The sequence below is a fragment of the Amblyomma maculatum genome, chromosome 1, assembly GCF_055883805.1.
Source record: "Amblyomma maculatum isolate TAMU_Amacu chromosome 1, ASM5588380v1, whole genome shotgun sequence".
NCBI classification, from domain to species: Eukaryota; Metazoa; Arthropoda; class Arachnida; order Ixodida; family Ixodidae; genus Amblyomma; species Amblyomma maculatum.
This window is the reverse complement of record NC_139344.1, coordinates 237,560,509-237,574,129: the sequence shown is the minus strand read 5'-3', so window position 1 is coordinate 237,574,129 and position 13,621 is coordinate 237,560,509. Positions and strand designations below refer to the sequence as shown.

Genomic DNA, 13,621 nt, shown 5'->3' with positions numbered 1-13,621 from the left:
GTGGACACTGATAACAACAGTGTGAAACTGAGCAAGCTGCTAAGAAAAGCTAGCCCTTAAAAAAAAAGTTGTTAAATTCTCAACAACAAAAATGGGGTGGAGTTCACTATGCGATTGGGTCATTACGTGAGTGAATATGGTACTTGAAATGATCAGTTAGCAAAATAACTTGCAAAAAGGAGTTCTGTTAAGAAAAGAAGCTTGGAAATTAGAATACGCCTCCAGGCACGGATTACGGGTCTCTCTTGGAGAGGACAGTTGTGGAAGCGAAGGGGTTAAACTTGAACCACGTATCAAAAAAATTGGGTTTGTCACAGGCTTTTTTGTGTAGTAAAATTTCTAGGCTTAGGAATGAGGGTGGAAGGGGAAAACTGCCCCTCTCCCATAAATAATTTGCTCTGTAGGGTTTAATACCCCAAAGTGACTCAGGCTATGAGAGACACCGTAGTGAAGAACTCCGGAAATTTCAACCGTCTGGAGTTATTTAATGTGCACCGATATTGCACAGCACACGGAAGCCACTCCGTTTCACCTCCATCAAAGCGCAGCCGCCGGCAGTCGGGATCGAACTCGAGTACTCTAGCACAGTAGTCGGGCATTTTAACCACTGCCCCACCGCAGCAGGGCCCTCTCCCATAAAAGCACACCAACATACTTTCAGTCCATATGTCTGAACAAGAAAAGAGGCTTTTCCCTCTTAGCCAGGCACGGGCAAGGATGCGGAAACAGCCACATTTGGTGCTGCAGATGCCACAGTGAAGTGGTCAACACTTTACATTTTAACACGATAGCATTGACGGCCTTGTTCTGCAGAGAATACAGCATTTTCAGCCTTGTGAGTAAAAGAATCTGACCATTACTCTGGCAAGTGATAGTTGGCATGTGATATGGCCATACACTGACTGGTCGGCAGGTTGTGTGACTTCACGAGAGCACATGACACGGCATGAGCTGCCAACTTGGGCTTCTGCTTTTATATGGAAGGGCGAGATGAAAATCAAACCCACTGGGACCCTTACACCCCGAGTAAGACGTGCTACCCCTAAGCCATGCAGGTATATTGGTACAGCTCGGTTAAAGCGGGACCACATCTTACCCTTCAAAGCAAATCTTAAATGGCCTCTTCGTTATGAATTTCTATTTTTACATCAATTTTTACGTTAGAGCACTAGAAACACCTTAAAAACAGCACTGCATGCTAAATTGTAAAAATCTGACTGCTTACCGCCAGCTTCTGACTCACAGAGTCCCAGAACAATTTTGTTGACTCAGCCAGCTTTAATTCCTTGATTGAGATATCATAGAGGGCTAGCCAGTCATTCAGACAGGACTGCAGGCTGCTCCAAAGCTTTGTCTATGAGTGGAAGAATATTTTTGGTATAAGACAAACACAACCGTTGAACTGTCATGAAAGCAAAGGTGGTGCACCAACATTATAACAAGTATTGCACAAATCTCAACAGAGGTGATCACACATCACATACGCAAAAACATGAGAAAAGAAAAACTGACACTTGCAGTCTCTATCCCCTTGCATAATATATCATATGGTAAACTGTTATACCCATCCAAATTCAAATAGTAAAAGGCTTACAAATGAAATTCTGCTTACCAAAATGACTGAATTGATGTTATCAATATTCTGGTACTCGACATAATGCCCTGCGATCGGTAGTCTTTGGTCCCTGACCACATCAAAACATTTGTGAAAAGTTTTCACTGTGAACGAGGAACGCAAATGAGTTCCAAAATGCCAACTAACATTTCTTTTACGTAAATTATTCGTAAAATAATTTCCCAAAATGATAGACAACATTTCTGTACGCTGGTGCTCTGGTTAACTGCTCTTTAAACTGTTATTCACTGAAACCCAACTATTAAGTAATGATAGAAGCATACAAAACACTCCACAACATAAATATATATAAATTTTCATAGATATTTAAACAATAACATAGGCTCAAGTCATCTTGAAGAAAGAAAAAAAAAAAAAAGCCCCTTAGCACATTCATTTCACATTGTTAGGACCTGTTGCATTGTCCTCTGAAATACAGTACTGTTGACACGTGATAAGACACCATGTGATAAGACATGTGATAAGACGCGTGATAAGCACTTCCCCTGTCTGCTTCAATTTCTAATTTTACCTCATCACAACTCAACTTCGATAAAAACGCTCCGCATTCAGAACCAAAAACTGCAACTTACGTGCTGGTCCAGACTGGCAAGCAATCTACTGAACAGCCTTGTGTATTCACCAATTCTCTTCAGTGGAAGACTGAAAAGCTGCTGCAAAATTGTTTGCGAGCTGAGCTGACTTGTGTCTCCAATGATGTCCTTTGCAAAATGGCTGAGAGCATTTGGAGAAAACCTGAAAAAAGAATCATGTTTACTAGGGTATCATTTCCAGGTTACATGTCTGTCATCAAATACACACGGTATCTGCTTGAAAGGTAATCAAGAATTTAGTATACAAGTTTCACTTGACAAGTTGGAGGCAGTATGAACAAAACTCATGAACATTTCACTTGTTTAGTAATGTCAAACAATGGGCTCCATGCCTTTATTTGAAAGTTAATTCAGAACAAAAAGCCACGTTCATCTCAGAAAAAGGATAAATCTGGGGAACCTTGCATAATGTGGCATTTTGCCAGAAAGAAAAACTTCTATGCCAGAATGTGTCCAGCTAGCACTAAGCTAATTGCCTTCCAAGTATGAGTTCAAACATCAAATTCTTTTACCACAGAGTTAGAAAAGTTTAACAAGAAAGACAAGATGCATCCAGTTAACAAAGTTAGCAAAGTTTAATAAGACAGGATGCATCCATTTAGTATTCAGCCAAAATGATGCATAACTGAGACTCAAACCTCAGATTCTCAAGTCAACCTAGAACAGTCCCTATTAAAAAGCTATGCAACATTTTGATTTAAGGGTTGGTTGCTTAAGAAAAAATTTTACTTTTACAATGCACCAGATATTCCCTGACATACTGAGCACATATATAGTGAGCTAGAATACACTATATTATGCAGGCTCGTCACCTTCCTTACAGAATAAAAAATGTCTTGAGGGATCTGTGGAATGGCATTTCTTAAGACCTTTATAAAAATCTCACGTCAATAATTGCTAGTCTTCATGTCTACCTACAACCTCTAAATGAAAATTAGGTTCACAAGGCATTGAAGACTGCTATGTTAAGAACAGTTACAACTTTAAGGAGCAAAATAAAGAGGTAGCCAAATTGGATTCAGCAGTTTCTGCACCCTGTCTATTGAAAGGCATTAAAACACACCTGAAAAACACCTTGCAGACTGGAAAGTACCATAATGGCAATGTCATCCCAAAAGGATATTTCCTGAATGCCCACCAGCAGAAGCAGGGAAATAGGATGTGCTATATACTGAGCTTTTGCCATTTCTCTAAACCTGGAATTTTCTTGTTCAGATTCTCCTAGCCTCTGCCTCCATGAGCACTGCTCCGCAAATCGCTGCCCATGATGACCAAGCCCTTGTTGCTACAGTTGAGCCAGGCTATACATCGAGCCTGAATATTTCAATTCATTGGATATATCGCACACACGGATTATATCAAATATATCAAAATATATCAAATGGTGCTCCTAATGGAGCTCTTTCATCACTTCCATCACATGGCACGACCGGTCTCTAGGGAGAATGCACGCTCTTTCCTACGCCCTTCTCAATCGCTGTGGAAGCATTGGGAGCATTCCTCCTTAAGTTATGCTCTGCGCCGCTGCAAGGGGAGTGACCACTTCACCGTTTGCCCCACGCCTGCTGCAGTGGAAGTGGGTGATTTTCGCCTGGTTTCATGCTGTGATCCACTGGTTTCATAGTGTGCACAGTATCGAAATGAAAGAAAACAGAATGTAGTTGCTTTAGCTGCATGTTGCCAATGTATTCCACACGAAGTCTTTATAACAAAATATGCCTGTTAGAACCATCGAAAAGACGAATCATTCTCCAAATCTATGATGCGCATATATGACGTCTTAAATGCAGAAAATGGCGTATTGATCCAGTCTTTGCAAATATCTGTACCGGACTGACAAGTACTATAAGTAAGCTTGTTAATGCAAGGTTGGCATGGTGGCATGTCCATGGGGTTTAATGTCCCAAAGCAACTTGGGCTTTGAGAGGCACTATATAGTGCAGGTGCTGGAAATTTCGATCCCCTAGTTTTCTTTAATGTGCACTGCACTGCACAGTACACGAGTGCCTTGACAGTATCGCTTCCATTGAGACACGGCAGGGATTGAACCAGAGAGAAATGAAAATTCAAACTTTTCAAGTTCGTGCTCCTAATTAATATGCATGCAGGCAGTTGCTGCCAAAATTAGCCTAATTTTCGTGGACACCAAATTTTTGTGTTTTCTGCAAGTCACCCAAAAATAGTTTTTTCAAATAACCTGAAGAAATAGCAAAAATTCAGGAAACAAAGTTCCTCTGAGATTAGCACTTTTCTGCTTAGAACTAGAAATGGTAAATAGGGCGGTCTCTCCTGCTGGGGGTGTTTTTCTTTAGAGGCTTCAAGTTCAATAAAATCCGTTATTCTCATTTGGAGATGCTATCGGCACATCAAAACCTCTCCAGCGCGGTCATGTGATCTGCGCCGAGACACTCGCCTCAGGCGAGCTGCTTTAGAAGCGCTAAATAACAAGTGACAGTTGCAACGACATCAGAAGGACCACCCCTCCCCTCACACACACAAATCGTACTTAGGTGAAATAATGGGCATGACTTTAAATGAACGTTCAGTTTTTTGAGAGGCCGCTCTCCTTGCTTCTGCAGAGCAAATATTCGATGTCTTGATCAAAAGTTGTTGCGTTAGTCACAAGAGTACACACTTTTTCAGCCGACTGTTATATTCTGAATGTAAAGCATATGCAACTTAAGGAGAAAAGTTCACTGCTTTGAACAGACGCAGTTTCAACAGTGAGTAAATTTTTGCCTTTTACTTTGAGTCTGTGGAGCACCGGGAATGATTATAATGCCGCTTTTTAGCTAGCTAAATAAAAACTGCAGCGAATGAGATTTCAGGATATTATTTAAACTTCAGAATACCCACTTCTCATGCTTGTCAAGAAAACGCTTCGGGTTAGGTATAATTCTACATACCACTTCGGTAATACCTTTCACTATGCACACTGCATGATGTATAAACTTTGTGTTTGCTTAGAATTTAGGGGAAGGAAGCTTTGATGCCAGTATATCTGGAGGCTCATGCGACCATGCGTAGCACTGAAGGGAGTGCCCGCAGGCGTAATTTATCTGCATTTTGTTCCTTATAGACTGCAAATATTAGACGCTGATTGCGCGGTTTTTGTATGAGCTACAAGGATTGAAATGTGAGGACTTGCTGGTTGCAATTTATGCGGCGGGGCGAAGAGCGAGCGCACGCTTTCCTTGCACGTGAACGGTGGTAGCAGACACAGAGTGGCGAGGCAATGGCGACCCCACCGAAGTGAAGCGGTAGATGGAAACAGACCCCGTCGGGGAGGCCATGAGAAGAAGCGCGCTCTCTCTCGAGACCAGCCATGCACATGGAGAGTGATCAATGGCACAGCATTGGGCACCTACTGACAATGCTAGCTGAGTGAAACCATGAGATGAAGCCAACCTAACTAATTAAAGCCCAGCTGTGGCTCTAGGGTGGCCCGCTTTGCTCAGTTCACTTCAGAAAATGTTGCGGAAACCAATTGTGCCTAATTTTTAATGAGCGATTATTCTATACTACATGTGTACTAGCAATAGAATTAGACACCTTATGACAGCGACTAGCAAGTTCCAAAGCACCGTCCACTGCAAGCAGGTAGCATGTCATTGCAGAAGTGCATCACTAACGTGGGTTCAACACTTTCTCACCTCTAGGCTACCGGTAAGCGTACCTACAGCCACTTCTATATATCTAAATTTTAAATATATCAAACTATTTTGCAATTCCATAAGTTCTCTACAGAGTGTTTCAGGAAATGCTTTCAAAAGTTTCTAAATATAAGGAGTTGGAAATAGGAGAAAAAGTACTATGTTCAGGAACAAACTTTCAGCCAAAGCAGAGTAATTTACTTTTACGTAAAAAGCTCTTCTAATTATAAGCTAATTAGCTGAAATTGAATCTAAAAGTTAACTAATATTAAGTGAAATAATTAACTAAAAAAAATCAAATTTAGTTAAGGTTGTAGAAAGACATTGCCATCTCAGCTAATGAAAAAAAAAAACCAACAAAAAACAAAAAAAAAATATTATTGTCTAAAGCCTTGCAGAGCAATGAAATCTGGCATTTTTTTCTGCATAAAACCAAAACTGAGTGCATTAGGTGTGCAAGAAGCTCGGTGAAAATGGCGTGTCTGCTAATGACGCGTTGCAGTGAATACAGCACCAAATTAGAACTAAGCCACCTGAAACACATAGATTTGCTTTGCCACATGGCCCAAGGACATTCATTGTCAACTGCATGGCAGTTAATTTTTTTAGAGCGGCACAGTGAAAGACAGTGCATGACATGGTACAGTATATATAGCAGACAGTTCAAATTCAAGCACTGCATTTACTATAAAACATCAGCAGCAAACGTGCAATTTGTACCAAGCTTCCTGCAGTCTCTGCGCTCAGTTTCAGGTTTGTGCAGAAAACAACCCTAGATTTCCTTGCGCTACTGAATTTCATAAAATGAGTTTTCCTTCACTTCAAGGACTGATATGACACTGTCTTCTTCGAAGCGTCAATCTCTTCACTGGAATTAACCACCCAGACGGGTTAATGAAAAAGCTCACAAATGAGTTTTGGTCATTTGGCAATGTAATAAGAATTCCTACAGTAAATTATGTGGGCCGTAGCTGAGAGTTTGTTCCTGAAAATATTTTTTTATTCTCTCCCTATTTCTAGGAATCTTAGAAGTGTTTGCTGAAACACTCTGTACACCCTGGTTCGACTGTAACTTGAGCAGCAGTGTGGATTAAATGAGCAAAGAGATGCCCCTCCCATGTCAGTGATCACATCAACCATAAGAAATGAAGAAGGCATTACTTTTGTGGTTCATTTGTATATGCTACAATCTCTATAAGATTGTGCAATTAAATTTGCTAGCAAAAATTAAATATGTTACCTTAAGCTTCAAATCCGTCAGGTATACGCAAAAAGTTTAATAGACAAAGTTGAAAAGCTGCCCAATGAGAAACCTGACCATCTAACTTCTTAAATTGGGTAATATCCATGTATACCTGTAAAGATGAGTGTCAAAAGAAGTCCCAAATGCTATGTTTTGCAAAACAACAGCTGCGTTCATGACCTTTCTTTCCATACTTTAGAGAAGGCCCGTATGACATCTAAGAAGCAAAAGATTGTGGTCTAATAGCAATCATAAATGTGGAATTTTCATCATGCCATGATAATAGCAATATGGGAGCCCTCGTCTCCAATATGTCCACTTTCAAAGCACAAATGCTGTATTTCATACATTTCATTTAGAGTATAAAAAAAAGAGTCTTTGAATAAAGCTACTAATATGCAAACTATGCCATTAGTGCCTTTTTAATTAAAAAAATATAAATGAAGCTTTTCGAATATTATTTCAAAAGTAGGTGAATAAATTTTAGCAAAGCAATTAGGTCAGAATAAAGTAAAATTATTTGTGACTGTTTTAGATGACCACATATAAAAATCTTCACACCCACAACAATAACAATTCCTCTTAAACCTTAGACTTAGTCTACTATAAAACACCCTGCATGCACCCAAGGCCTTTGCAGAAAAAAAGAAAAGGTGAATGATCCCAAGAACTGCCACAATAAAGTGAAGGGTGATAGCATGCTTGTTAAACGTTTAAAAAAAATTTGGTATAAAACAAGCATGCTTGGCACACGGTTACAATAAACAGGTACATGCACATTACATACAAAATCATGAGAATGATACTTATTTTCAAACTGTCATGATGAAAGAAGTGCAACGTCACACCAAGACACCACTTTCTCATTCATGACGAAAACATGAGGAATAACAACAATATATTTCAAACGTGACAAAAACTTACAAAGGAGATTCCAGCTCTCCGATTTTAGTGCTGCAGAAAACAGTTAATGCAAGTTAGAAGCGCAAACCACAGGCTTGCATGCACAAAATAAAATAAATTGCCAAGATATGCACATTTCTGCACTAGATTCAGATATCAATTAAAGAGAGGCTTTACCAACTGTGCACGATTTAAGTTAAAAAGAAGGAATTTAGTGTCACACCAGTCACACCAAGTTTGCTAATAAATGATAGGCTAAAAGAGAGGATTTTTCAGACAGCCTGCTTGGCATATTGAAGCATAAAGAAAGAATGGTTAAAAAATGCAAGCCAATGAATCTGTTTACTTACACAAGCATCCTAGACAATGATGCAAAGCCTCCAACTGCCAAAAAATTCGTGACTGCCCTGGTGTAAGACCAGAAGACATCTATCCATGCATCTTTTTTCTCCAAGATTGACAGGGCACCAGAAAAATGGCGGTTTTGCAAAAGTAGAGTCAAGTCGTAAGCATTCGCAGACAGCAGTGATACAAGCATGTCCGTTGTGCTAATCACACTCTTCAATGGCTTGCAAGCATAATCCGGAATGTCTACAATTAGGCTGCCTGCAAAAGCATAAGAAGCAGAGAGTTAAAATAGGCAAACGCATATTATTTCATTCATCATCAGTGAATATTTAAGACAGCATGCAGCCACCGCAAACATCAGCTACTCATTCCATAATTACTGCATGTGCAATTTTTCTGAGTAATTTATGGTCTTTAAAAACAGTGGTCAACAAACACTTGCTCATTAAAAAACCCATTTCCGTACTCATCTTCAAACAGCTTAAAGAACAATCAATCTGGTGTGATTAATTAGGTCATGTTCACCTATAAAATGTGTTATCAAGAGTAGAAAAATGCTACCAATATTTGAGAAAAAAAGTATTGTAGGGAATCATCTGTAAGAAAATGTTCCTTAAGAAAATTTCAACCATAAACTTTAAAAAAAAGTAATCATATTTGCTGGGTTCACGTAAACTGTTCCATTTTCCCCATTTGTTGTATGAGCCACACTTTCTTTTATTCCTTTTTTCAATAATTAATTTGAACTCACATATGTGTACGGCATTTGCATACCTGTAAGAAAAGCTTGCAAATAAGCATAGCTCATAAACTATACAGTGCAATTTCTCTTTTTAATTGGATCCAATTATAAAAGAAACAACGCAATAAGGGGACTGGACCAGCCTATTTTCTTGCATCACTCGGTTTTGCTACATAACCAGTTACTTAATAAAAATTAGTTCTTAATATTTAAGTGTTATTTAGGTAGTATACTGGCTTTCAGAAATGAAACCAAACCCTGATGTAATCAGGTAAGCTGAAGGAACTGATAAGATCAAGGGAAGTGGGCTGATTCTAAGAATAATTACACACAACACTACAAGTCAAGTAATTTGCACATTATGACATCTTTCAAACAAGAGCCTAATGGAAGTAGAAACATAAGCTTTATCTTTGCACTTCATCAAGTGTCATTTCTAAGCATTATAAAATTGTAAAATTAATCGATATGCAGCGACCAATGTATCTGTCATTACTGATGTCGATCCTGTGTGCATTAGGATCGATTACATAAATATTAAGTTTCATGTTTTCCAGTCAAATATGCTCCCTAAAATGAGAAAGTAAAAGGTTATCAAAATTTATATTACCTAATTAACTAAACAGCTACCTTTATTTCTGTCCAAGTGGTCAAGAAGTAGATAATGCAACTAGCCAAAACCAGCCTAGGATGGGTATCTTATAAGTCTATGGTGCCGGACGTTCGTTAATTCGAACAGCAGATCACATCGCAGTACAACCCGCCAAGCCAGCGATCGTCCAGACTTCTCTGGACCTGAATTGCATGAAATAGAGGCGTTCACGCACCTCAGGCGTGACGGCTATCTGAAGTTCTCCACAGTTCGTTTCATTACTCTTCATTCGCGCCATCCCACCACTGCTATCAGGCACATGCACCAGCCAGTCACGCTATGCCAGATACTGATGAGCCCATCACTGGCTTTTTAGCTTTGCTCTGGGATGACATCACTGTCGCATCATTCTAAAGCCTACTCATATTTCTCTCTCTTGCATCCACATGCTTGCTTCGCCCTTCAAATATGCTAAACAGTTCAGCTTTGAGAATGCGTCACCACACAGTCCACACTGTCTGTGCCGCGAAGCATCCTTAAAACATGATGGGGCCGTTTGTGTAGAGGCACCACTGTCACTGCACCATACTGCGAAAAGGGCCGTGGAGGCGCTTATGAATTTGGAGCAATTCTTCCGGAACTTCCGACAGCGTGCACAGGACAATGCACTTGAAGCAACCGCGAAAAATTGTTGTCGTCATTTATTTGCCATCTCAGGTGCATGGACAATATTCCAGGTGTTCACTGAATAAAACTACTGTGATGCAAACATTCTTAGGCAGTTTTGTAGAACCATTTGATAATTCAGACTTTCAGATAATTCAAACATTTCTTTACGATGCCTTTAAAGCTGAATTAACGAGGTTTTACTGTAAATGAATTTTTACAAAGAAATTTTAGACTTACCATCTTTCACAAGGTGGAAGAAAACCTTGCTCTGAACCACACAGAGGTTATTCAGGCACCGCCGTTCTGATGCTCCAAACTCATAAAGTGCTTGAACTTCGTCAGTCTCTTTCAAGTTAATGAGGCAACCAGAGGAAGGCCCACCAGCAAATACACCTGTAATAAGGCCACCCTAAAATGTAGGAAGAACGAACGATGTCATTAGTAAAGCACCGCTACTGTGCAGCTACACACTTTCATTTAAAGTGTTATAAACCGAGGAGGTCCCCTTAATGTCAACGCACCTTGTATGGGATGAACTGCACGCGGTAATCTGCAGCGCCAAATACCACTACACATAAAATCTAGATACGTAGCACTCTGCAAATTTCCCAGGTGATAGCATGCAATATTCCTTTTATTCCAAGTGCTGAATTACATTTACTGCAACTGAATTAAATTCTATCCTCACAAAGGCAGCTATGAGCATGAAAGGAGCTATGAAAGGAGCTGAACCTGAAGACAAGTGAAGCACTTTTTTAAAAACAGAAAGTGCCTGCATTAGACTGCCCCAAAACTATTTCATCTGCAGAATAAAAAAATAAACCATCCTTTGTTTTTGTTTTTTATTTGCACAGTAAAATCACGTACAACGAACAAAAATGTATACGCAAAGCAGCGGCCACCCATATAGTGGCGGAGTTCATAAGTGAATCCGGAAGCGGAGCCGGCCGCATCTGCTAGTCATATTTCTATGTGGTCGTCGTGCCATGAATTCGTTTTCCCACAGGGTTTGCCTCGTTGCATAAACAGCATCTGCCTGGCAATGCACTGTGACACAAACTATGGGGCATCTCCAGCAATATTTTTTCCTTGAGTAAATGTTTGAAAGCTATAAAAAAAGCCTGCTGCATACTATATTTACTCGTCCCAGCTTGGCAAGCAATACGACCGAGAGCGTACTGTTTTGAGTTCACTTCGCGTTGCAAGCCACTTGCAATTCCTGCCTTATATTTCGATATGAAATCACTTGAAAGAATATCGGCGTGTCATTGTGAAATTTCTGTCGATATCACTACCATTTACTTTAAAGTACAGGAAACAAAAACATGTTGGTTACTGCATAAACCTGTAATAGTTCATTTATTTAGTGCAGTGCTGCATATTTTTGTGGCGCTTAGTTTTTCAAGTCATTTCGTAAGCCCTGGGCGCTAAGTAAAGACGCATATGACGAGCGTCAGGTACGAGCCTTTAATAAATTAAACATGATGCTCAAAGCGCGTGGCACATGCATTAATAGCCAATAAGTGCTTCTTGTTAAGAGCGGCATGTCTAAATATTTTGCCCTTTTAACTAAGCGCATAAGCTTTACGAAGAGTAGAATTTACTAAAGGTTGTAAGCTCTCACTTTATCGCGTTGCACCCATTTCCGACTGTAGATGCTATGAAACATGTCATCGCTATGATTCAATCCATCGTCATGGCTTATCCCGTGGGGAATGCTTTAAACACAGGGTCACTTAATTAAGCATTGCCTATTAAGATCAGAATGCAATTACGTTGTAGGACCACGTTCGTGTCACAAATTCAGTAGGTCTACCTTTATTCAGCTTGAACCAGCGAGCCTTCGTGACATACGAGCGTGTGTCTATCTCTCAACATGAAAGTCCTGGGTTCAAATTCCACCCTTACTCAAAGTTGACTCAGTTTTCATTTTAGCTCAATTATAACTTCCTTTCGTTACAGAACTTCCTTGAGAAATTTATCGTCAATGTGAACATTTTGAACTGCTCCTGAATTTCCCATCAGGGTTTTTCGTCCACAGACGACAACAATGACACCAAATTTTCTGCGACATGGGACCATTAGTGGCATCACATTAAAGGCTTGTAAATTAGGCTGATGAAGTGATATACTTATAAGAGAGTGGTGCTGGCACGATGTAATGGCGTGTGGTGCAAAATGTGTCATATTTTGGGACGGGGCACGTCACCATGAGCCTATATGAAAAGAGCTTCCAAAGCAAAGGTAGGGTAAATAAAAAATAGAAGAAAACAGCAAATATTCTCTTGAAGTTAATGATCAGTTGATGCAGCATATACCCACAATAAAGCAGGGCTCAACAATGCCGCTGGTAATTTAGCGTTTTATGTACTTTTATCCCGGAAACACTTTTGAAAACGACCGCTAGGCAGCTTTCAGTGGCACCCTTATAGGCAGTGCACGAGGCGTATGGTAACCACAGCACATCAAACTCAAGGTACTGCAAGGCTGCTTTGAAAGTTCACTTTTTCTTATCTACGCAGTGCCTTTTATTGGCAGGTTTTGTTATGCAGGGCAGTAGATTTAGCAAATTCTGCAACCCAAGTGACTTACAAAGCAAGACATCAGAATTTTTACTTCCTACAGCAGCTCAAACATTTCCGTAGTTACAACTGTGGAAGAGCGTGTGAAAATCAGTCACAAAAGTAACTACCCATACAGCACACATCATATCTGCACTTAACACATGTGGCACCCTATTAACATCACATTCTTTGTGACCTTCACCATGCTGCAGTTGTAACAGCTGACTGCAGGGACACTTTGGCAACAACTGTAATTGACCAGCAACTAAGTGCACAGCTCTGCAACACTATCAGGCTTGCACTGCATTTTAATGCGAGCTGTAACTATATATCATGCACTGCAGCTCACAGTGAGCTTGACAGCAAATAGGCAGCCTTAGCACAGCCGAGTCTGCCACTGCAACTTAGCTATGCACCACACCCAATATAATGAAAAGAAAGGAATGTAACGAGGTCATCAGCTTGTGACATTAACATATATCCTGCCAAACCCTATTCTTAATTCAAATTAATTTAAACCTATTGTAAACTTTTTAAAGTTTCAGTTACATGCCGATCAAGCAAGATTAGTTCTGCTTCCACAACCTTAATGTGAATTAGCAAACCAAACTTGTGGTAAGAAAATGCTTTGAGTAAAGAAAAACAACACGAAAACCAGGTTGCCTAGGGCATTTAATG

At 39.9% G+C, this 13,621-nt stretch overlaps 1 protein-coding gene across 4 annotated transcripts in view; it reads right to left on the bottom strand.

The window, feature by feature from the left end:
• Als2 (Amyotrophic lateral sclerosis 2) overlaps positions 1–13,621 on the bottom strand; it is a 77,536-nt gene that overhangs the window by 48,554 nt on the left and 15,361 nt on the right. For 2 of the 4 annotated variants that reach the window (XM_084590629.1, XM_084590630.1), the window contains exons 6-10: positions 10,617–10,788; positions 8,379–8,634; positions 8,050–8,079; positions 2,209–2,371; positions 1,226–1,354 (exon numbers count right to left, since the gene is read on the bottom strand). In XM_084590629.1, the coding sequence (XP_084446755.1) occupies positions 1,226–1,354; positions 2,209–2,371; positions 8,050–8,079; positions 8,379–8,634; positions 10,617–10,788 (750 nt within the window). The remainder of the gene's footprint in view (positions 1–1,225; positions 1,355–2,208; positions 2,372–8,049; positions 8,080–8,378; positions 8,635–10,616; positions 10,789–13,621) is intronic. The other 2 variants (XM_084590631.1, XM_084590633.1) reach the window with 1 other exon arrangement.